General features: G+C 41.8%; 2 protein-coding genes across 6 annotated transcripts in view; one reads left to right on the top strand and one right to left on the bottom strand.

The window, feature by feature from the left end:
* The window catches only part of mcamb (melanoma cell adhesion molecule b), a 34,197-nt gene extending 20,216 nt beyond the window's left edge, over positions 1–13,981 (top strand). The window contains exons 2-18 of one of the 5 annotated variants that reach the window (XM_035155222.2): positions 2,358–2,482; positions 2,577–2,808; positions 4,058–4,128; positions 4,228–4,315; positions 4,433–4,612; positions 5,414–5,544; positions 5,779–5,914; positions 6,012–6,127; positions 6,772–6,913; positions 7,133–7,260; positions 8,033–8,171; positions 8,489–8,548; positions 9,407–9,466; positions 10,966–11,004; positions 11,476–11,599; positions 12,072–12,183; positions 12,292–13,981. In XM_035155222.2, the coding sequence (XP_035011113.2) occupies positions 2,358–2,482; positions 2,577–2,808; positions 4,058–4,128; positions 4,228–4,315; positions 4,433–4,612; positions 5,414–5,544; positions 5,779–5,914; positions 6,012–6,127; positions 6,772–6,913; positions 7,133–7,260; positions 8,033–8,171; positions 8,489–8,548; positions 9,407–9,466; positions 10,966–11,004; positions 11,476–11,599; positions 12,072–12,183; positions 12,292–12,294 (1,886 nt within the window). In that variant the 3' untranslated portion in view covers positions 12,295–13,981. The remainder of the gene's footprint in view (positions 1–2,357; positions 2,483–2,576; positions 2,809–4,057; positions 4,129–4,227; positions 4,316–4,432; positions 4,613–5,413; positions 5,545–5,778; positions 5,915–6,011; positions 6,128–6,771; positions 6,914–7,132; positions 7,261–8,032; positions 8,172–8,488; positions 8,549–9,406; positions 9,467–10,965; positions 11,005–11,475; positions 11,600–12,071; positions 12,184–12,291) is intronic. The other 4 variants (XM_035155224.2, XM_035155223.2, XM_035155225.2 and 1 more) reach the window with 4 other exon arrangements.
* Positions 13,982–16,922: 2,941 nt separating this feature from the next.
* cbl (Cbl proto-oncogene, E3 ubiquitin protein ligase) overlaps positions 16,923–24,496 on the bottom strand; it is a 35,762-nt gene continuing 28,188 nt past the window's right edge. Inside the window, exons 10-16 of the mRNA XM_035155221.2 lie at positions 23,901–24,035; positions 23,219–23,632; positions 22,716–22,804; positions 22,304–22,510; positions 22,127–22,215; positions 21,062–21,298; positions 16,923–20,217 (exon numbers count right to left, since the gene is read on the bottom strand). Coding sequence (XP_035011112.1) covers positions 19,922–20,217; positions 21,062–21,298; positions 22,127–22,215; positions 22,304–22,510; positions 22,716–22,804; positions 23,219–23,632; positions 23,901–24,035 — 1,467 coding nt within the window. The 3' untranslated portion in view covers positions 16,923–19,921. The remainder of the gene's footprint in view (positions 20,218–21,061; positions 21,299–22,126; positions 22,216–22,303; positions 22,511–22,715; positions 22,805–23,218; positions 23,633–23,900; positions 24,036–24,496) is intronic.

Genomic DNA, 24,496 nt, shown 5'->3' with positions numbered 1-24,496 from the left:
GCGCGTCTTTGATTTATGAGATAATTAACTAAACTCTGGGTTAGAAGCAGATATTTACTAAAGAGTGGATTGCTCTCTCTCTCTCTCTTTCGTGGAAACCAACCACTGTGTATGTGAAATTGTTGTCTCAGGGTCAAACACACACACTCTCACTTTGTTTGCTGAGTGGAACTCATAAAACTGGAGAGGTCCAGTTTTCTCAGCTGTCGGAGGCCATGCTCAGCATATCTTCTGTCATACTGATTGAGGACTATTATCCGACGTGAATGGACTTTGCACTATCATCATCAGAGAGGATCGATCCGAGGCCTTGGAGTGCCAGCGTCTCTGACTGATGCACTATGGAGATGATCACATTTCTAATGAGATTTGATTGAGGTTCTCATGAGCAAATTGACTCCAGCAGCTTGAGGAGAGAGTTTGTAAAACATTTGGTTTGAGCTGCAAAGTATTATCTGACTCACTTCTTACTGTAGGTGAACTCTCAGGCAGTGGCAGGGGGGAGGGGTGGGATTCTGCAAGTGAGTCAGCGTTGGCCTTCCATCGCTAATGGCCCGAAAATGTCTATGTTGGAGGGACTAATTGGATTTCTTTGACAGGAAAACATCCGTTCAGCTCCATTAGCCAGGGCTAAACAGCAACACACAGCAGAGGCAGGGGGAAGAGAGGCAGGGAGGGAGTTTGGATGGGAAGAAAGAATCAGGCGAGTGAAGAAGAGGGTGACTTACAGGTCAACGTGCAGCAGAGGTTTAGTTTGGGAGACAGCAGCATCATCATCATCATCATCATCTGAGCAGATGAAGATGGAATAAAATAAGATAAAGTGTGTGTGGTTAATGAGCTCATCAGCAGGCTGCTGTTATGGTGTTAAATTCATTTAAACACATGTGATCATTTTTAGGTCAGTTGATGACAACTGAGGAAACTTGCTCTGCTGAGGAAGACCATGAGATGCAGCAGAAAGTTCTTGAAAGTTCTTGCTGTGATTTTTTCTTTACTAACTTCAACGTCATGAATAAACCTTCACACTCCTGAACATAATCAGACTTTAATATACAATTACACATGATGTAGAATACACAACATAATGGATTTGTGAGGGTTAATTACTCATGTTCAGGTTTATTTAAATACGAATTCATCCTTTTAATGGAAGTGGATGTTAAAATGAATGAATTAAGTAGAGGTCAGTGCAGGACACAGATGACTCAAATTTCCATTTTCTTGTGCAGCACTTGATATGAACTCAGAAATTTCCCGCCATCGCTTCTTCCTCTTCCTTGCGAGAAGCTACGTTCACCAGCTCCACGACGCTCGGTAAATGCTAAATCAACCCTGACGGCCTCATACCTCCAGGCTACAGCTCTCGTTTGCATCTCACGCATCTTCGGAAACACTGCAATGTAACGCGTGACTGGGAGTCCGTCCTATGGACTATAGGATGCGTCACGGCCAGAGACTCTGAAGGGGAAAACCAGTCGGAGACACATAACGAAGGAACAGTGGAGCTTCTATGCAGCCTGTAAATTGAGCCTTTCTTCCTGTGAGAGGGTGACATGTTGGTATGCAGCACATTAATGTGGACATGGGTGGGCTTCTCATTCCTTACATAGCATCTCTCTCCTCCCTTTGACCCACCATGACTCTCTTCTCTCTTCTTTGCCTCCATGGCTCCTTTGGGTTTGAGTCCACACGGTGTATATGCAGAAGTTGTGTGTTTCTTCAGGATGACGGTCATTAGACAAAGGTCGTCACCCTCAGGTTCTGTCCTATTGTCCATTTATGGATGAGTTCAATGAAGCTTTATTGGCATTAAGTCTTGATCTATCAGGTGGATATATCATGTATGGGCGTGTAATACTATATAGATTAGAAGAATTAGTGTGTCCAATGACAAACATCTTCTGATATCATTGAAAGCATTGATTTCGTGATTCAATCAAGAATTTCCTTGTATCATGAATTTTCTCAAATGACTACATATAACAGACAAAATAACATCACATTAACCATTTTATTTGTTTTGTTGTTTGTTTTGGGTGTTAGGAGTTAACCCCTAACCCTAACCCTTTTATAATAAAAGGATGTTAGCAGCTCCGACACCAGCCTGCCCACTCAGAGAATTGAAGACTAGAGAAATATTGTAATCGCAATCAAACTTTTTATTAAAGAAGAAAGAAAAATTCTTCTTTAATAAAAAGTTTGAGGAATACATTGAAAACTCATCTTTATTTTTGTTTAAAAAAAAAAAAAAAAGTATATATTCTCTGTTTTGATAAAATATGTAGCTGATGATCAATTAAAACATGTTGACGAGATGTATTCAACAACAACCCTCCTCTGTGTCTGTCTTTCAGCATGGGCCACTGTGGAGGTGAACACGGAGGACAGAGTGGAGGTGTTCAGGGGAGACACAGCTCAGATCGCCTGCATGTTCAAATCAGAAGAAGGCATCGGCGCCATTACCATAACGTGGTTCTACGTGAGTTTCATGATGCCTGATGCACACGTACACAGATATAACTATGATGTTCCTGTGAATGTGAAGTTTGATTTGCTCATCCTGTGACCTGTAGACGACACATACGGGAGATAGGCAGAAAATCTACTTCCAAGACTCCACCATGAAGCTCGTAGAACCAGGCACGCCGTTCACGGAACGCATCAGTGTGAACGGCACCGGGGCCAAGGGAGTGGTGGTGCTGACCATCAACAAAGTGAAGCTGAAGGATGAACTGGAATTTATCTGTTCCATCAAGAGTCTAATGGAGGGAAGTGACGAGGGACGCACAAAGCTGAGGGTGTTCGGTAAGATTCAGATTCATGTTAACGTCTCAGGATCTAGGAAACAAAAGATGATTTCTGAAAGATATATGATACGTGTGTTCACCTCAGCAAAAGCAATGGACCTAATTATATTTCTTAAACCTAATTTAAACTTCTAAATTTTCTGCGTTTTTTCTTCAGCTCTTTGACTGCTATATTTCAGATATGAATCATTCATGACTTAATTTTAGGTCTTTTGTTCAATTGTTTTGTTTTCGCGGAAATTATCAAACCTACAGCTTCAGATCCTAAACTGTGACTCAGACACGTCATAACTTGTGAATCAAAGTATTGACATACATTATCACACAGTGACACATTCAGGCCTTTAAATCAAGAGGAGAACCATTTTTTTGTCTTATTAAATTAAACTGTAATTACAATTTCTAGTAATTTCACTGGTTCAAACCCTGACTGTAAATGAAGTTGGACAATTCGTCTGCATCCATAAAATAAAGCCAGTGCCTGTGCAGTGGCGATACATGCACGATACCAATCAGGATTCAGTGTCAGCTGTCAATCATGACGTTATTTTGATCAAATAAAATAACTGAATAAAACCAAACTTACTGGAAAAAATGAACATCGTAAATGACAGAAACCATCTTTGAGAAAAGAATATCTCAAATCTGTCTTTAAGGTGCACGCGATATGTCCCTAACATCTGCTGGTGGCCACGAACACCTGCTAACATCTACTGGTAGTTGGTAACTTAAATTGTGCAGAAGACCTTCAAACGTATACCATCTTGTCCTATATTTCAAAATGATCGGTCCCATCCACCAACATGGAGGAGGCAGGTTTATGACTAAGAGTGCAGCTAGGGGCGATCAAGACTCTTTGGCATTACATATTGGGAACTGTCATGTCGTCCATCTTTAGATACTGTCAATGAGTTACAAAGACTGACACTTCAACTGCTTTCCATCAACTGATTCTTCTTTCTTAAACTAACAGTCTAACATCCAGATGTTGCACTTAAGCAGTTTTTAGCTTCTTCACCGTCTCTCCATCAGTCTCCATCCATCCGACATCAACTATGTCATTTCACTTTAATTTCAATGAAATATGAACTCATTGCAGTCATACCCATCAGCAAAAGACATTTAAAAATGTTTTTACTTGATTTTCATGAAGATGTTAAAACAGTGTGAAAGTGTTTCAAAACTGTCAGAGCACACAAACCTTTTTGTCGTTTTTGTTGTTAAATCAGTTTTTAATTCCTCCGCAGAAACACCAAACCCTCCTACGATTCATGTTGTTGAAACAGGGATCTCAGTCAGCGAAAACCACCTGTCCAAGGTAAACAAGCTTCACATTGTGACGACATTCATTATGAAATGGCTGTTTCCTTCTCTGAGTGTGTTCTTCTCTGACTCTGTCTCCTCTCCCCTCCCACAGATTGGGGTCTGTGAGGTCAGAAACGGCTTCCCCAAGCCGAACATCACTTGGTACAGAGACAACACCCCACTGCACATTGTTCAGAATGGTGAGACAGATCAACATCTGTGATGCATTTCTGTCCTTTGACTGTGCTTCATGTATCTTCATGTATTTCCCTCTTTCTCCTCATCTCATGTGCAAAACAAATGGTTTTGTCCTCCAGTGGTGAAAGTGATGTCCAGCACCACCATTGAGTCCAGTGGTCTGTTCTCAGTGACGAGTGAGCTGAGCCTGCAGGTGACGAAGGAGGACAAGGACGCTAAGTTCTACTGCGAGGTCAACTACTTTGTTCCTGGAGAGACTAGGATGACAGAAACAAACCGAGTCAACATCATTGTATACTGTGAGTTTCCCTCACTGAACTAACACGCATTCTTTAAATGTTATTTTCAACGTGTATGTTTAATTTATTTAAAAGTTTACTAAGTAGTGAAATACTATTGATTGTTACAACACCAATGTTTCCCTTAACTGGAACTAATGAAGTAACAAAATATACAAATAACTGACCAGTCAGAACTTTGTAGGTGTGATTGAGAGTGGGGACATCAGGCATAATTTGATTAACATATTTAATCAACCAATTCATTAAAAAGTGACATGCACAAGTGTTTAAAGAGAATTTGTGTTATTCACAAATTCCAATTATCTTGCATTTTATCTCAGGTATGGATGAAATTCAAGTGCTTCAGATCTGTCGTACAAGACAGATCTGAAGCAGATAGTCTGGAAAACTTCTAAAACTAAAATAAAATACATGATTTAGACGCCTTTAATGGAGAATTTAAAACGTTGCCCATTATATATTGGAGGGGCTGATAAATAACTCCCACTGACGGGTTACGGCAGGGGGTAAGGGTTAACCCAAATAAAACAAAATAAACCTCTTGGAGTAAATCTCTTACGTTTTCTGATAGTTGACGGTTACTTTTTTCACCTGTCAGCAAAGGTTTCACTATGACTTCATGTTCAGGTTCAGGACGTCCCTCTCCATCCCTCTGTCCACTGACTCTAACTATCTGGTGTCCAACATGTGTTTGCTGAAGGAAACTGCAGCTTGAGATTCCCTCTTGTTGGAATCATTTTCCCGTCACATTAACTGTCGTTTGTGCTCTGACGTTGAATTCCTCTCTCTCTGTTTCAGACCCCTTCACAGCCGTTAGTTTGTGGGTGGAGTCACCAAAGGGAAAAATCAAGGAAGGGGACTCGATAGAGTTTCACTGCCAGGGCAACGGGAATAATCCTTTGACATTCTTTACAATCACCCATGGAGTGGTAAGAACACACACATAACAACATATTTTTCTGCTCGTGATTCATGCACCAAAGGCAGCAGCGTGCTGCAGTTTAGTCCCACTTTGTGTTTCATCACAGGATCCATTAGTAGCTGTTCTGGAGCTTTTGATTGTATGGTATCATCTTCTGCACTGGGTGGAAGTACTTTAAGGACCTCTTGTTGAGTTAAATGTTATGTTTAGGTGTTGATCAGATTACTATGGCTTTTTGTAGGAGGAACACACTATCGATGCCAATGTGTTGGTGCTGAATAACGTGACCCGTCGGAACAATGGAGTTTATAATTGTATCTCTGAAGACATCGATACCAATGAAAAGATCTCTGGAAATACCACCGTGGTGGTCAACTGTGAGGAACCTGCACCATGACAACAAATAAGCTTTATCAGCAGTCTGCATTGTGCCCAGTTTGAATGATTTGTTCTTTCTTTTTGATGCGTGTGTAGTTCTCGATCCTGCTGTGGTGAGACCTAAAGACACTGTTGTGTTGGCCCATGGAGAGGAGCTGATAGCCACCTGCAACGCCCTCTCGTCTCTCCAGACACACACTGCCTGGTTTAAGGTGACACACACACACACGATAGTTGTCTTACAGTGTAGTGCGTACTCAGTTTGTGCTTTGGACCCTGACAAGCTTTCTATCTTTAACAACTCCCGACAATGCAATCATGACTGTTTGCATGTTTGCAATGGTCAACAGTCCCTTAGAATTCAATGAAGCTGCACCAAATCTCACACTCATAGATATCAGATACCTAAGTATGCCTGATTTTTTTCATCAACCATGTTTTATTCTCGGGAGAAATTGGGGAAAATGTCAAAAAACGTCCTACCTCTCGCTGTCAAAGAGAGGGATAAAGGAATCCTGAATCCTCATCCTTCCAACAATTTTCGTGGAAATCTATCCAGAAGTTCTTACTTGTAGTTCATGGCCTCAGCTACTGTATCAGACATCAGGCACTGTACTTACAATAGTTTTTAAGTACTTTCATTTTCTGCTACTTTACACTTCTGATCCACGACAGTTCAGAGGCATATGATGTACTTTTTTCCCCACAACATAAAATGATAACTACCTACTTCAATCATTATATTACTTAGTTACTTTATAGATATGGATAATACAAAGAAAACAAGTTAAGTGGATATTGTGTGTTCGTATGCACATGTGATAAATGCTCACGGTGTGTGTGTGTGTGTGTGTAGAATGGAAAGGAGGTATCAAGGGGTCACACCTTGACCCTGGGGGACGCTACGTTCGACACAACAGGGAAGTATGTGTGTGTGGTGACTGTTCCTGATATCATGGGAATGGAGACGAGCGGCACACTTCAAGTTAATGTCACAGGTGAGTCTTATCACAGACAGTGTCGGTTTATGTGGGTTTTAAGTTTTTTTCTGCATTTCTGTGTATTTACAGTTTATTTTCAGTCAGTGTAAGTACTTAAAGAAATGTATAGTTGTATAGTATCCTGTATATAGTGTAGTTGTGTTTGTGGGTTTGCAGCAGTAGTTATATCGGTCATGGAAAAACATTTTAGGTTATCTCCCGCTCCTCTCTCTGCAGGCCGACCAGAGATCATGAGGCCAGACAACACAGAGATTGAAGAGAGTTTTGAGAAGTCGGTCAACCTCAGCTGCAGCGTCAGAGGTTTCCCTGCTCCCATCGTCACCTGGACAACCTCTGATGGAAAGGTACAGCAGAGGGAAGCTTCACATTGTGTTTTCACAAATGCAGTTTTATCTAATGTGTGCTCACACTCTCCAGTTCTGAAGAATCCAACAAGTCATTCATGTCACCATCAAGTGTCACTTTTGCATTTAAAGCTTTTAATCTTTGAATAGAAACAAATCCTCAAAATGTCATAAAAAACTGTATCTGCCCAATGCTTTCCTCCTTCCTTTCAGTATTCGAATGTTCGATAGGTTCGATCCCCGGGTCCTTTGTGTCTCGAAGTGTCTTTAGGCGAGATACTGATTTGATGGTGTGTGTGATGGTGTGTGTGATAAACGGTGCAGCATATAATAGTGCTGTATTGAATTATGTGTGAATCTTGTTTGTGATGTAAAGACCTTTGAATTGTCGACGAGACTAGAAAAGATCTACACAAATATGGTCCATGTAACATGCTAAACTGAAGTGCTGAACATGAAATCTGCTAAACCTCAGCTCAACTGTGAGAATGAAAATATTAGCATTCATCTCATGTCCAGGTACAGCCTTCCAGAGCCGTCAGCCTGGCTCTCAGGCTTAGTCCTGATGTGTGAGATCTCTTCAACAACTTCAACTGACCTGATTTTGACAAAACTCACTGGATTATTTTAACTGTGTCAAAATAAATCCCCGACTGGCCCTGAGAACAGAGCGGTGAGGTGCAGCATCTTCAGTCAGTGACAGGACGTGTCAGAGCTGCACCTTATGCTCTGGAACCCTCCCTGCTGACTGACCTGTGTGTTTTTGTGCCAGGTGCTCCATTCAACATCCAAGGGGACGGAGGAGGGCGTTCAGAGTGTGCTCAGTTTCCAGGTCACCTCTAACGTCACCGTTTTCTGCAACGCCTCCAACGAGCACGGCACTGACACGGTGGCCTTCAACATCAAACCCAGTGAGTCCCCGCTGCTTGCCCTTCCTGCCGCTGTCCTTTGTGTTTATATGTGTGTACGTTTCTTTCTCTTGTCCTCTTCGCCCCCCTTTACTTCCTCTCTCCTCCTTACAGCCTCTCAATTCTTTGTTTTATTTTCACTTTGTCTGAAGGCGTCCGGCTCTGCCACACGCTGGAACGTGTTGCCGTGTTGTCATTTTTAACCAGCGTTGTTGTCCATGTTGTGTCATGAAGCTGTGTGGCTGTCAAATGCTCCCCCTTCCTCCCCCCAGTGTGTTAACCTGGAGTGTCCTCCCCTCTGTGCCTCTACCTGTTTTCAGCTATACACACGACCACACAAGACACCACCACCACTAGCACTGCTATTTCCTCTACCACAGGTAAGACCACAGTCAAGTCTGCACTGCCCCGTTTAAAAAAAGTAAGAAAAAATCACCTACAATGAGTTTAAAAAATGACAAGATCAATTAAAATCCAATTAAATACTAAAATATCATTCAGCAGAACAACTTTCCCACAATGTAAAATTTAAATTCAGTAGATTCAGATTCATACATATCAATCCCCTAAACGTGCATGATGGTTTTCATCAAGAATCATGAATTATTCTCTGAGAAATCAACGAATGTCATCAATGCTCACAATGTTACAGAAAGCGGGAAAATAATCCAAATTTGAATGTGTTCTTTCCTGATCAATACAACATCTTTCCACCAAGTTTCAAGGTAATCCGCCCATAACCGAAAACGGTGTTAATACTAGAGAGCGAGATGATCAACTGCATGTTTAGGGTTCTGTGGTTTACAGACATTATTCCATTTCCGCTGTGGGTGGGCCGCTCCTCAGAGAGTCACACAGACAGAATGAGACTGACAGAGGAAAACTGGACATCAAGGCTCCTGCAATAACTTCGCAAGACAGAGAGGTCTTCACAGCAGTGTTGATTAGTGACAGCTCCGACTTAAATCTGTTGCTTTTTAACGGGTTTTTAAAAGCAACAGTGTTTATATGCGTGCACGTTTCCTTACAGCCTCTGTCAATTCTTTGTTTTATTTTCACTTTGTCTGAAGGCGTCCGGCTCTGCCACACGCTGGAACGTGTTGCCGTGTTGTCATTTTTAACCAGCGTTGTTGTCCATGTTGTGTCATGAAGCTGTGTGGCTGTCAAATGCTCCCCCTTCCTCCCCCCAGTGTGTTAACCTGGAGTGTCCTCCCCTCTGTGCCTCTACCTGTTTTCAGCTATACACACGACCACACAAGACACCACCACCACTAGCACTGCTATTTCCTCTACCACAGGTAAGACCACAGTCAAGTCTGCACTGCCCCGTTTAAAAAAAGCAAGAAAAAATCACCTACAAAGAGTTTAAAAAATGACAAGATCAATTAAAATCCAATTAAATACTAAAATATCATTCAACGGAACAACTTTCCCACAATGTAAAATTTTAATGCAGTAGATTCACTTATTTAGATCTGCACACACTCATACATATCAATCCCCTAAACGTGCATGATGGTTTTCATCAAGAATCATGACTTATTCCTCAGAGAGTCACACAGACAGAATGAGACTGACAGAGGAAAACTGGACATCAAGGCTCCTGCAATAACTACGCAAGACAGAGAGGTCTTCACAGCACTGTTGATTAGTGACAGCTCCGACTTAGCTCTATTGTCTTATTTGTTGACACCGCCCTTAGGTTTTTTCCTCTAGTTATTACATAATTTTACTTATTTTACTTATAAATACGTGATTATTACATATGAATTAAAAAATATGTGAGAAAGCAAACGTTGCTGAATAAGAGGAGGTTTCTACCAAATTGCATTTGAAATTACTGCCATGGTTTACCATCTCCAAAGAGGAACGTTATGAGTAATGGGTATTTTAGGACGTGCAGATACATACACAGCACACAACCGCAAACACACACGAGATCAATGTGACTCTAGAAAGCAGCTGATGCTTTAAATGCACTCAAAGAGAGTCTCCTGACTCCCATTACTGCTGCTGCCTTGTGCTCTCTCTCTCTCCCTCTCCCTCTCCCTCTCTCTTGTAAGTCATGCCAGGAAATATCCAGCCCCTCAGAGGAAAACGGCTCTGTGTTGTTGTTTCTTGCAAAGCACCAGTTACATGAGATTAACCAGAGATGCTCTCTGCTCAAGGGATACGACTGCTGGGCTACTGACCACAGTCGATGTTTAGCTTCAAATGACAAATAAGATGAGATAAGATCAAATTAAACATCTGTTGTGCTCAGTTCTGACCTCTGATGAATGTGCGTGTGTATGTGTCTACTTGTTCTTGTATCTTTGTGAGGACCTTAGCATAGAACTTACAGAGTGAGGACCTTTGGGGAGCAGGTCCTCACTTTTCCAAATGCCTGTTTGAGGATTACGATTTTATTGTAGGGTTAAGGGTTTGGGTTAGTGTTTAGTTTAGGGTTAGGGTTGGAATTTGGGTAAGGGTTAGGGTCTGGAGGTTAGGGTTAGGGTTAGCCAGGCTGAGGCGGAGTCACTCATGTGCTTCTGACCCAGAATGTCCCCCTGGTAATGTGACTTTGGGGTATTATGTGTGGGGTAGATGTAGGTGGATAAATAGGTGAGCAGGTTCAAGCCCCCCTGATTTAGGGTTAGATATTTAGTTGTAAGGGGCTAGGGAATGTATTAGGCCAAGTGTCCTCACTGACTTAGAATCACAGGGATGTGTGTGTGTGTACTGTTGGCCTGCAGATATATGCTCACTAACACATCCAGCCGCCCTCTGATAACTGTGCTCTTGTGGTTTTTCTCAGTTAAAGCAGGAGCAGATATCCCACTTAAGAAAAAGAAAGGTTTGTATGATCCGCTGCTGCAGATTCTCCCACACCTCTCGATGTCCAAGGCAAAAAAGCTTCCATCTTCTTCTCCTCCACAGCACCTTTCCACAGCACCTTTCTCTCATCTGACCCTCCCCCCTTTCTCTCTTCCGATGAACAAAACATCCAACCATCATTGAGTTGTTCATCTCCACCTCCTCCTGTGCATGTTGTCATGCTGTTATAGGAGCACACAGCTCTGCTTCTACACTCCTCCTGTAACCTTCCTTTCTTTAGGTTGCCAGGTTTAGGTCACCTGAATAATGCTATGTGCTGCACTCTTTTTAGACACTGTAAAAGGCCATCTCCTGCTGCCACACACTGTGGAATGCTACATCACCTGCCAAACGTGATCCTCCTGTATCCGACTCTCTGGCATCACCTCGTCATCTCATTCCTGTTACAGTCAGTGATCCTGTGGTTGTTCTTGTGTTCTTTCTCCCCCAGAGAGCAATGGTGTGATCATTGCAGTCATCATTATCTGCATCCTGCTGCTTGCCATCTTGGGGAGTGTGCTCTACTTCCTCTACAAAAAGGGAAAAATCTGTGGCCGATCAGGAAAACAAGACCTGTGAGTGCAAGAGAAAGTTTGTGCTTTAAATTAAAATGTGTTTTAGAATAGGATCAGTTTTTAATCTTCTGTTTTACCTATTTTTCTTCAGAGCCACCTCATATCATCTTATTACCACTTGTACAGGCCACTGAGATAATGCATTATGTGTTTCCATAATTTAACAACATCCCCCTCAGTGATTTTATTACCTTTGTCAAAGAGTTTATGTTTTTGTCTGTTTGTTTGTTAGTTGGCAGTATTATGTAAAAAAAGTACTCAACTTTTTTTACTTTGGTGCAGCTCCAGATCAGGGGGCAAACCTAGGATTTTTTTACGTTTTGTTTAACATAGTGGGATTTTAAAACATTTTCCTTAATGTCTTCGAGAATAATTTATGGATCTTGATATTCATGAGCAGTTTGGTGCAGATCTAAATAAAAATCTAGATCTAGTGAATATCATGTTTTTGAGCATATTCCTGGTCTTGCAGCACCAAAGAGAAATCCAACAAAGACAACATCGTGGTGGAGATGAAAAGTGACAACACAGAGGAAGCCATTCTCCTCGGGGTCAACGGGGAAAAACTATCTCCCAGCGACCAGGTACGTCAAAGTGATCGAGCTCAGACCAAAGATGAACTTGTTTCTGAATATACCATTCCCTTTTTAAATTGAACACCCTCCACCCCTCCTATGTGTTTGTTTCTGCAGTAAAGGGTGGTGAGCACCTGGACGTGCAGAAGTGAGGAGGTGATTTCAGCTGCTGCTCCTGTTCTTCCCTCTCAGGCTCATACCTGCTGATGCCTTCAAGCTTCCACCAGATCTCCTTATCAGATCAGTCGTCCGTCAGTTAATATCCCAATGGACGACAGTTGATTTGAGCTGCAACTTCTGCTTCCTGTTCCGTCACATCCACGCACATTTCTCCTGGAATGCACCTCGAGCTTTAACGACACAATCCTGCGAATAAATCTTCTGCCTTCAAACGAAAGGACTGACCTTAGACCGTAGCTCTCGTTTGCGCGAGCCGTGTAAAATGCTGATCGTCTGTAGAACAAACATATAGAGCACAAAGTTGACCAGGGACTGTTTTTATATGTGACTGAGCGTCACCTCAGGCAAAGCAATCACTGCAGAGCAGCCTGACACAGCTCTTTATCAAAAGTGTATATATTATAATCTGTGTATATATTTCTTTATTTAAAATAACAATAGAAAAAAAAACAACAACCAAAAATAAATGACCAGGTAGTGTTTTAAGTCGTTCTGGTGCTCTTAATACAGAGCAGGGAGAGTTTGGATAGTTGTAGTCCTCCTGTTTGTATTTTTTTTTTTTTTTTTTTTACGTTTTCTGTTCTGCTCAAGTCTGCACACTGAATTTTATGGGATGTTTCCCTCAATAAACGATCTCCAGCCTTTTCTCAATAATGTTGCCTTTTAGCTCTGAAATCAAACATTTAGGTAATTTACTCCCACATCGTTCACACCATCTACAGTTTACGCTCCTGTCTGTACACCTCACACTTTGTGTATACTAAAGAACATATTTTTAAAAGACGGGTGAATAATCTGTTCAGGATTTGACTATTAAGGATTAACATTATTTCTAGTTCTGGTTTCTTGGTCGTGTCTTTCCTTCACAATCTAGTTTTGTATCTTACGTGTGTTTTTGAACTCAGTCACATTATCTATTTAGTTACGGCCACTTTTAATGTTCAGTGCACTGATTTGTTTTTGTTTTTATCCTCCATGCAGTTGTGTTGTGTTTCTCTAATGTGAAACCGTCGTCTTTTTTTAATGTGAATGAAATTATTACTGGAGTGGTTTTTATTTCTTTTTTTAAGAGGAAGGATGAGGATTATCGGTCCATGATAAATATGGTTCACGGCATGAAGTCGACCTCGTTATCAGAAAAAGACACGTTTCTGTTTAATGAATGAATGAATTCATGTGTCGACTGAAACATGAAATAATCTGTTGGATCAGAGAGAAACGGATTCCACCTCAGACGTGAGACGCTTTAAATCAACACACGCTCTGTGTAAGTGTATTTTCATGTTTTGACAATATAACATGTATGACTACTGAGGAGGGGGAACTGTGACTCCAGATATGCAAATCAAGTTGGACAACAGCTACCAATCAAGCTGCTCCGTGCAGCCGGCTAACTCTCCCTTCCTCTTCTCTGTTGGTCTGTTTTCTGTTCCTGCTGTTTTTATTGTTTTAGGAACTACCACTGTCAAATTGTTGTGGATGTATGAAATCTGTTAAATGCCTTTTAATGCCTCAGAGTTTAAGTTAATGTCATCGATGGCATTCAAACCAATTTACCAACAAAGCCACTGTTTGTAGTTTTTTTGAATTATACCAAATAAAGATTGACTGTTAATTGAAAAGAAAAGAGGAAATGAGAAAGTGTCTGTTTGAGTGAAAATTATATTTTTCTTTTCAGACTGAGGTATTTGGTTTTCTTTTATTATTTCTGTCCCAGGTTTCTTAATCATTTTCCAAGGAAGTTTCCGGATGGATGGATGAATGGATGGAAGAATGGATTGATGGATGAATGGATGGAAGAATGGATTGATGGATGAATGGATGGATGGATGGAGGAAGGATACAGGATGAGTAGCAAGGGTGTTGAATTTGTTCACTTCAGTTAACACATTAAAGTCAGTGATAGTTTGCTTAATGTAGAATTACTTTTTGTCAATGCACCACAGTCCAACTCAACTAAAGAATGTGTCTACAGACAAGATTAAAGTTTTAACTGTTAAACCTAATATATGAATATTTACTTGGGTTTAAATTAAATAGTTATTTTGAAAAGAGCTACATTTTTTGCTATAGTTAATATCTTTTATAGGAAACATTGGGAAAATACTAACCTGTAAATAAATGTTCCTGCAAGTAACAGCATGCTGCCATATTATTGTTTCTCTTCTGCAGAAACACATGAACCTTTAGCAGTGTGTTGGTGCACAGAATAGAAGTTTATTAAATCTGGTAATACTTTAAAACAATGTGGCTCTCAGATATGATGCTGATTAGATCTAGCAGCCGGGCAGTCAAATCAGATTTAGTTTTTTTGAATGTAATTATCGAATGCATTACTGAACTTTCACGACAGACAAGACCATCAGCAGAGAACTGAGTCACACTGAGTCCTGCACAGTTTCTGATTCCTCCTCCTCTTCGACTTCACTAGACTCTCGTCAATGGAGGAAAAACATGTGAATAACATTAATGTTGGCTCTGTTACATTTAGCCTTGAAAGTATTTGCCTTAAAATACTTTTTTGCTTTCAATTTTACATTATTAACCCATTCAAAAGTCAGTGCATAAATTCAACCCGTTTAATAAGTAAGTAAAATACTGAGAAATCGTGAATAGTAAATTGTTTTGGTTTTACTGTAAAAAGACAACTTTTATTAAACAGGTTAATAAATGTTTTGAAACCATTTGCATGCATTGGGACAATTGTAATAATAACTAGGTAGCATTAGCAATTTTGTTTCAATTGGATAATTTTACAACAATTTAATTTTCACACTGATCAGTAGGTGGCGCTATGACCCTGAACTAATATTAATATATGGAGCTGTTCAGGTCAGAATTGTAAACATAGGTCAGTAATTCGGAGCCGGTTGGATAATGCAGAGTGGATTTACAAAGTACTTCCTGTTTCATGCCAAATCAGTAGCTATGACACTGAGGAAATATTGACACATAGAGCTGTTCAGGCTTGGTGTCTGATCATGAGACAGAAGTTTGGTAGTGATAGGACAATGCACAGTGGAGTTATGACAACATCGTGTCCTTTGGCAAAGGATGAACCTTCGCCGCACATCAATGTTTACACGGTTTGAGGAAACGTCACAATTCTGACCATGATCCAATGACTTGACTGAGCTCTTTTGAGCTGTTTATTGTAAAGCAGCCAGGAGCAGTGTATCAAAGTATAAAACATGTCACTTCCTGTAGCCAGCAGGTGGCGCTGTAATGATGAGTTATAATAAATCCCTTTTTTGGCGAATCATCAAAATTCTATGCCACGCCACGGTCACACCGTGTGATGAAATCAAACATACCGAGGTAGTTTATATCTCCATCTTGTTGAGATGACATTCACAGAAGTTGAAGTTGATCTGATGAAAGCCCAAGGACAAGTTCATCAGAGTAAATGGCCGAAATGTCCACCAAAGCCAAAATGGCGGGCTTCCTGTTTGGTGTAGCATATCTATCCAAGAGACTTTTTTGTTTGTCATGAAAACATGTCCCTCTCGATTTTTGTACATATCGGCCAATCGTAGTGCCGGGGCTGCACTTTAGGGGGCGCTAGTCAGTTGTTTTGCCTCGCCCATTCCTTAAAACCATATTAATGTCTGCAGGGGAGGGGCTGTTGATACACACATGTAGTTTGAGTGAGATGGAACCATGAACACTGAAGTTACAGCAATATCGTGTGTCACAGCGAGTCGATGAGCTTTAACGCCATGCCATTAATATGGCGTTTAATGAAAAGTCACAGTAATCTTATGCCTACATTATCAATGTCTTGAGACCCATTTGACACAGTTTGACATGGCTGCGGTCAGTAGATGAGGAGGAATACATCCAAGTGCAAGACATGCAAAAAACAAGACATTTCCTGTTTCCACCAGGGGGCGCTGTGATCTTAAGTCATGATTTCTGTGTAGATGTCATCAGGCCGGGACTCTTGTCTTACATGTCTAGTTTGGAGTCGATTGCACCATGTATGTCAAAGATACACAACCTCGTGTTTTGATGGCGTGTAATCAAACTTTGACGCCACGGCACGGTCACACCGTGTGACGAAAACGCGAAATTCGAGGTAGTTTATATCTCCATCTTGTTGAGATGACATTCATCTCAATATGAAGTTGATCTGATGAAAGCCCTGGGACAAGTTCGTCAAAGTAAAAATGTGGGAAATGGCCAAATTGACCACTAAATCCAAAATGTTCGACTTCCTGTTGCCTTTTTCATAATGCACTGAGAGACTTTTTTGTGCATCTGGTTATGATACACAATTGTCCTCATTTTCGTGAGGATCAGTGAAAGCTAACTGAGGGGCTTTTCCGTAGGTGAGCCATTTTGCCACGCCCATTTCAAATTACTCCAGAATACAATTACTTTTTGGGGTTTTGAATTCCCTGCAAACTTTGGTAACAATTTGAGCATGTCTAGGCCCTGAAAAAGCCCCAAAAGGGAAATACAAATCCTTCGAAATACAACAGGGCCTCCCACCGGAGGTGCTCGGGCCCTAATTAAATCTACAAGCTAAACATCTTTGAATAAATAATCAGAGGAGAGGCGTGTGATGGCTTTTGCTTATCGTTTTATTAACAGCACTGTGCATACTTCCAAAGTGATATGAGCTTTAAAAACCATCAAAAAGTTAATGAATGCCTTTTACTGATGAGAAGCAACACAGCTACATGGAACAACATCTCCCTCTCCTGGCAGAAAGCTGAAGTACCCCAGCAGAGGGACTGGGGGCTGGGGGCTGGTAGGCGTCGAGCATCACTGAGGCCAAGAACTGATCTGGGACACGATCCATCTTTTAGGTGAGAGGGAAACAAAGCTATTCACAGATCAGCACGTCAGCTCCCTCAGATGAGGCCTGATGCGACTGACGATTCAGAGGAGACACATTAATACAAGCAATACTGCACAATCTTGCCTTCAGAGATCATGAGGTACAAACCAATACCTACAAACTCTCCTGAAAAAAAACAAGGCCGGACTCTACACATGGTGAAGATCTCTAAACGTATGGCACTGCTCACAGAATTATTCACAGAAGTAAACAAATCCTTTGGAACAAAATACATGTACAGGAATGCAAAATGAAACAAAACAGCAACTTTTTTTCTATTCATATCACTGACTTTATACAATTTGCTTTTTTCGTCTTCTTTAGAGTGACAGTATCAAAGCACAAATTGGTATGCTGTGCGAAAAAAACTAAACGGTAAAAAATACAGGACAGCGCCGTCCTCAAAAACATCAACATAACATTGGTACAGTATTGAGGTTTGGGGGCCTCCCCGTTCATTACCCATCATTCAAGACGTTTCTCAAGGCAACTAGGAACATAAAGAATAAGAAGAACTAGAGGATGGTCAGACAGCGCGGAGATAGCTTCCAGTCAACACACAGTAAAACCCAGAGTAAACTAGGGCTGATTAGCTATTGATGTGTCTTCGATACCCTCCGGTAAAAAAAATAAAACAACATTCTTCATATGCTGGCAGAGGTTTGTATGTACCTAAAAGCTCTGTGTGTCATTTCCTTATTCATTCATAGTACCTGGAAATAAAGCTGCTGTCTCTAGTTCTGTCAATATCAGAAACAATATGCGTAATAACAAAAAATGTGCAAGTTATAATGTGAGAAAATAAAGGTAATAGGCTACTTGTGTGACTTCATTGAGCGGATGCTTTTGGCAACATGTCACCTGACAAGTGAGCTGCTGTCTCAGCCAATGGATCTCCTCCTTTTCTTTTTTTGACAGCCAGGGTGAACTCCACAAGTTCAGATCAACTTTATTCCTGAGTTAATTCTTACAGTCGGCCCAAATACAGGTTTCAGTTTAGACTTGGGGGTGGGCCAGCAAACCCATGAGCCTACTTCTTTTCTTTTTTAATAGCCTCACTCTTTCAGATCAGAGGTGCGAAAGGAAACTGATGTGAAGGAGAAGCCTGACTATTAGAAAATGGCTGCTTTCCAAACACAAAGCAATTTGTTTGCTTTATTACTGTTGCTATAACAGTCTACCTAGAAAAAAAAAGAAAAAAAAAAAAAAGGAGTCGACAGCTTGAGAGGGCTGCAAGCTCACAAGCCGTTTGTACTTTCAAGTATGCTACATTACGGACTGGAACATGGGTGATACTGTCACTTTAAAGAAACAGGATGACTGTTAAACACAATATTCACAAATGTACATTTAAGGCTTAATTGTTTAGCACTAACAATAGTAGCAGCAGTGAAGCACTTCTGAATTAATTATAATAACAATATTGATGATCATAGTACAATAATATATTACCAAAGTAAATCAATAACAGTTTTTTTTTTTTGTTTCAAAAATCACTGGCCTGAGCTGGAGCCAGAAACCTGAACCAGCCAGCCAGTGAAGTTAGACGAAGACAAAACGAAAACAAATTTCAGCCGCCACGGATCACGCAGCACTAGCCCGTCTGGTACTGCAGGGTTGTCGACATTAGTACGTCCTCTAATAATCTCATCGTCAGGCTCCAAGCTACACTAGGCCCTGCCATGAGTTAGAGCAGTAGTACGTTTACAGAGCGCGAGTCGGAATACACAGACTCTAATTCCACATTCATGATGTACAGGAACAGGGTTCGTTTAAGAGCAGGTCACAAAGAGCAGGTCTGGCAGACACACAGTCGTCATGCATGCTCACATACACAGACGCACACTCACACGTGGACACACACGCTGCCAGACAGCAGCCCCGACCTGAAACCATCGTCATGCTACTTTGAAAAACACAACACGATAAAAACAAGGATGTCTTTCTAAAAAACAGAAAAAGTACCAAAGCAACGTTGTTAATCAAAGGCCATAACAGACTGAATTCATCATGGAAAAAAGCTCTGCTGCATGTCTTCTAAGCTGCTGCTGGCCAACACGTCCTAGTGAGGAAGACTCCCCGACTCTTCCTCACCTCTCCACACTCTCACATCCCTTAGTCCGACAGAGGGCCACACCCCCCTTTGATCTGGTCCCTGTCCACCCATATCACTTGTACCAACAGCGACCCTCAAAGCTGAAATCATTTTCGCATACTGTATATGCACGTACTGTATATATTATACACATTTAATATATATTTACTCATATATTAAATTTTCATATAGATATACATTTTTAGTTTAATTTGTGAGGTGTTGGTTACATTTTCCGCAAAATGCTTCGACATGAAAGAGAAGAATCCGTCTTCTCAACATTTCTTACGAAAAGTCTTGCGTCTTGTGGCGTCCCGTCATTGTTCCACATGTGCTCGGCCGGTTCCACGGAGATGTTCTTGAAAAAGAGGAGGCCTGCTCTAACAGTTTTTAAGAAGGCCAGACACTGTTGAAAGCGCATGGAGTGCAGGACGCTGAGTCCCAGAGATGCCGTGAGCTCGCTGGATTGACAGCCAGTTAAAATCCACAAGGGGCGTAGGGGCGTCAGCCAGCACCAGAGGTAGTGCTGCAGGCGATGGGCTTTGGGCTGTGCCAACCTAAACCCAACCAGGCCGGGCCAAGCTAGGGCGAGAGAGCAAACGCGAGAGACAGGCACAGGGAGTGTGCTATGTCAGAATATGAGCGGTGGAGGGAATGGAGACAAACTCGCGTAGGATATTCTTGGCCATTTCAATATTGTTCTGTGCAATCAACAGTGCTTTCTGGATGTCCTGGTAAGAGTATCCCTGACTCATGAGGTGCTCTATCTCGCTACTGATTTGAGAGTTGGCTTCTCCTCCCGTTGCTCCACCAGTGGGCGGTACAGAGAAGGGGGGGACGGGGCTGGGTCGACGCTCTGAGTTGATTCGTCTGGGCAGAGGCTTCGGAGGTCTCTCTGGTGCTTCCACCGGCTCTGAGAAGGCTGAAGAAACGAGAAGAAGCCAAAGGGTTTAAACAAACTCTAGCTTTGACGTGTGGTTAATTCTGAAACAAGAACAACTACTTGTAAATAGTTAAAAGGTTCATGTGAATGACTTTAACTTGAGAGAGTATGTGATTAGTGTAATTTGGAGTCTGTATCAGACAACATGAGTATGTCTGGGGTAAGCTACGTGTTAATTATACTGTATATATGGGGAACTGGTTGACCTTTCCACTGCAGTGACCTTTAATAAATCACTCAAAGGGTTCAATTATGATGTGAGGGCTTGTTAATTGCTCCTCAAACACAGAGGTTCAGGTCTCAAGTGGAACTCAGACACCTGGCAGTCACCACAGGAGGTAAATGTCAGCTGGCTGCTCCGACGCTGAGATTACTCTCGAGAAGATTGAAGCATGAAGACACAGACAACCGTTTAGGACTGTGGCTTTCACCACTAAAAGGCTTCACATCAGCACCATCGAGAGGGAAATGTCTTGTCATCACTCCTTCAGTAAGCTCTGGGATACTGACTCAACAGAAATCCTTTAAAGCAACACTCCCATGTTGCACTGAAGTCCTGCTCATTCAAAATGATTACATCACTCCCGTACAAAAATAAAACAACGTTCTTCACATGCTTGGAGAGGTTTGTATGTACCTAAAAGCTCTGTGTGTCATTTCCTTATTGATTAATAGTACCTGGAAATAAAGCTGCTGTCTCTAGTTCTGTCGATATCAGAAACAATATGTGTAATAACAAAAAAGGAAAGGATGGGAAGGAAGCACTGGGTCACCCATAATGCAAGTTTTTGGTTGTCCATTTTTCAAAGCTTATTATACTTACGTGCTGCAGCTCCAGCGTCTGAATCTAAAGAAAGGCGGCCGAAAGCAGCCATGGAGGATGATGATGAGGATGATGAGGAAGAAGAGGATCCTGCCAGTTCGGAAAGGGTCCGTCGGGCAAGGGGCATGGGGAGCCGCGGTTTTGGGAAGTCGTAGCCATTTTCCTCCTCTTCCCTGTCATCGACTGTGTGGTCTGGGGGACCGTTGGTCAATGCCAGAGGGGGCAACTCCGAGTAATCTGGAGGGAAGTCAAATAATTCATAAGCACTACAGTATTTGTTTCATTAACAAAAACATTGATCATTAAATTCTCTAAAACGGCTTCAGATGACTCACAACTGTGCACAGAAATGTTATTATTTACGTTAAGGCAAACAGACTAAAGGGAGAATCTTGTTTTTGAGTCAATCTAATATTCTAATGTTCAGATTCATGAGTCCATAAAGGGTTTATTTTAAAGTAGATAACACAAATAATTTTTTGAGAAAGAACAATCTGTCAAAACAGCTTATGAAAGCATGTTTGCATGAACATGTACACTTTTTTTTTTCTTGGGTGCAACGAGTGGTGGGTGAGGAGGTTTGACCGAGATTTAAAAGAATGTACGTGTCTGTATGATATGCCGATAACAGTTTACATTTCTTTTTGCACAATAGTAAATACTGATCTCAAATACTCTTGTCCAGCTAATCCTAGTTTGAAGTAGAACTACAATCAGTAGAGCACATACCTCCACTCAGGCCAAAGTTCCCTTTTAAAACCCCCCTAAATTCTACTAGGTCTGGATTTCTATTTAGATCAGCACCACATTGCACTGAATTGCATCTAAATCAATGAATTACTCTCAGAGAAATAAACGTAAATGTTAAAAAAAATAAACTCATAAGAAATTCCCTCAAAGCATTCTTGAGATATTGTGTTCACCGGAATGGGACAACCCGAGAACATAATGCCTCCGGCCACTCGCTGTTGCCGGCACAGAGGCATAAAAAAAACAATCAAACAAACAAACACTGACGGAAAAAAAACGTTGGCGCAGGTAAAAAAGGTTTGTGAATCCAAATACCTGAATCTCTGGCTTGTTGCGCCCTGGACTGGATGTTGTACATGGCTTCATACATTTGAGGTCCATCCTCCAGCTCAGCCATTGCCAACCTTCCACAGAAAACAACAACAATTAAATAACAGTGTTATACAACCCTGCAACAACTAACCTGGAAGTGGATTCATTAAGTGTGAATACCTTGAGTTGTGTGTGGAAGCTTGGGTCTGTGTCTGGAGTGCAGAGAGAGGCTGAGGTTGTGGGGGCCGCGGTACTGGTGGGATCTCCCCTACAGGTGGTGAGGCGATGGGGGGCAGGACAGGGCGAGAGGACGGGATCATGTACTCCGACTCCTCCTCACTGTCACGTGCCTCCTCTCCTGCCACTGCCCTCAGGGCTTGAGATGATCTGCAAATAAACAACCCCAGATTATTTACGGTAGAAGTGGATTTAGAAAACCTTAAACGCTAAGGGCTGAGATATCTGAGAGGAACAAACTTCCTAAATTAAGTCAAATGTGTTGTACGTGCTTTGTAGAAATCCTTAATATACATTGTGATCATCAAGTTAACTAAAATAATTTTCTTTCCATTATGGGGCCAATACAACGTACCTGTTTGCCAGTGCGTAGATGGCGTTGGCTGAGGATGAGGGCTTTACTTTGGGGTTGTCATAATCTTGAGCACCTATTGCAGCAAAATTCTGGAAATAAAGCAAATAATCTTAATTTAATAAGAATATTTTCACAATCAAAATAGAAAAACAAAAAACAAATCACATTAATGGAATATTTTTGCATTTTGGCAAAACAAGCTCATTTGCTTTCTTGCTAAGATTTGGAAAGAGAGTGAATTAGCATATTGCAATTAATGTCAATCCTTCCTGACGGCTGTACCAGAAGAGACAAATACACTTTGAATGTCATGGCTCTGCTGTTGTGATCAAACAGTGACTGTGTAGTGATCTGTCAGGAATGACCTGCTACAGAAACTATAAGCGTCTACTGGATAATTTCAGTTGTTTTACTTTCCTACTATCTTTGAGCTTGTAGTAGTAACCAGTGCTACACATTAAATCAAATGATAGTTAAGTGTGCAGTGTTTTGTGGTTCCTGACCAGCTGGTGATCCAGACTGAGGGAGCTGTTGTTCTTCTGAGAATCTGAGCGGGTGTCCAGAGCCGAGGGCAGCGCCAACGGGAGGGAGTGTCGGTTGGAGAGTTCCCTGACACCGGCTCGGATGTCCCCTCCCAGACTGGACACTTGGGAGGATGAGGACGACGAGGACGAGGAAGAGGAGGTGGGGGCCTTGGGAACAGGCCGGGAGTTCCAGTCGGCCAGCAGCCGGTTTGGAGGTGTAGGAGGGAGCTTATCTCGAGGGGGCTCCCCAGGAGTGCAGGGTAAGGGACGCCTCTGCAGCCGTCCATCGGGGCCCGCCCCAGAAGTGTGGGGTCGGTCTGGTGGAGGAGGAGGGGGAAGGTCCCTCAGCGCTGGGGGGAGGGGGAGAGGCTTGTCTTTGTGGTGAGATGCTGCCTGAGGGGACGAAACAGAGATGAAGGGAGCCCATTAAGACGACACACAGTGTAGATGTGAAATCCAACTCCGTGCTGTTGTCTTCCACACATAGATTATCCATTTAGTAGCGAAACCATTTGTGGCTACAATCAACAATAAACATTATTTAGATGAATACACCGACATCTGATGGGTATCTCATTTCCATTTATCTACATTTAGACCAAACTATTATTTTAATGTCCTCCCCTGCCTGAACAAGGTATTACCTTGGTTGTGTATTTACCTTAGTGGTGACTCCGGGGCTGGAGGCACCAGTGGGGTTGGGCGTTCTGTGTGGTGGGAGCAGGTCTAGCCTTGGTGGTACAGGGGGGAGAGAGGACTGAGGAGCCATGGACATGGGTGACGGGGGCCGCTCCACCTGGATCACATTTACAACAGCAGAGCAGGACATACGTTCAATTCTGCTACATGGGAAACAACTTCACACAATCAGCTTTTGCTCCGGAGATGAACCACATGACGAATGCAGCTGCCGATGTGAGATGCAGCTAATGTTACATAACCACACTGAGTTTTGATGTAAACTATCAGTGTTGTGTACGGATTAAAAGGAAAACACAGCACTACAGTGATCATCCTATTTCTCTTTGCATGGTCTGAGGTTATCTCTACCTAGAGCAGGATGACAGGGGTTTTTAAATCATATCACATAACGTATGATAATAACAACATTTCACATTGAAAGTGGCATTTGTTTCATTCTAATTTTTTAATAAAGAAAAAGACTATAGTTCTCATTGTATTGTATTATAATAATATTTGTAATCCCTTTACCTGATGACTGTTGCGTCTGATCTCGTCTTAACCTGCTGTTTATAT

The sequence above is a fragment of the Hippoglossus stenolepis genome, chromosome 4 (genome assembly GCF_022539355.2).
Source record: "Hippoglossus stenolepis isolate QCI-W04-F060 chromosome 4, HSTE1.2, whole genome shotgun sequence".
Lineage (NCBI taxonomy): Eukaryota > Metazoa > Chordata > Actinopteri > Pleuronectiformes > Pleuronectidae > Hippoglossus > Hippoglossus stenolepis.
The sequence above is the reverse complement of the archived record's forward strand: the minus strand, read 5'-3'. Positions and strand labels throughout refer to the sequence as shown.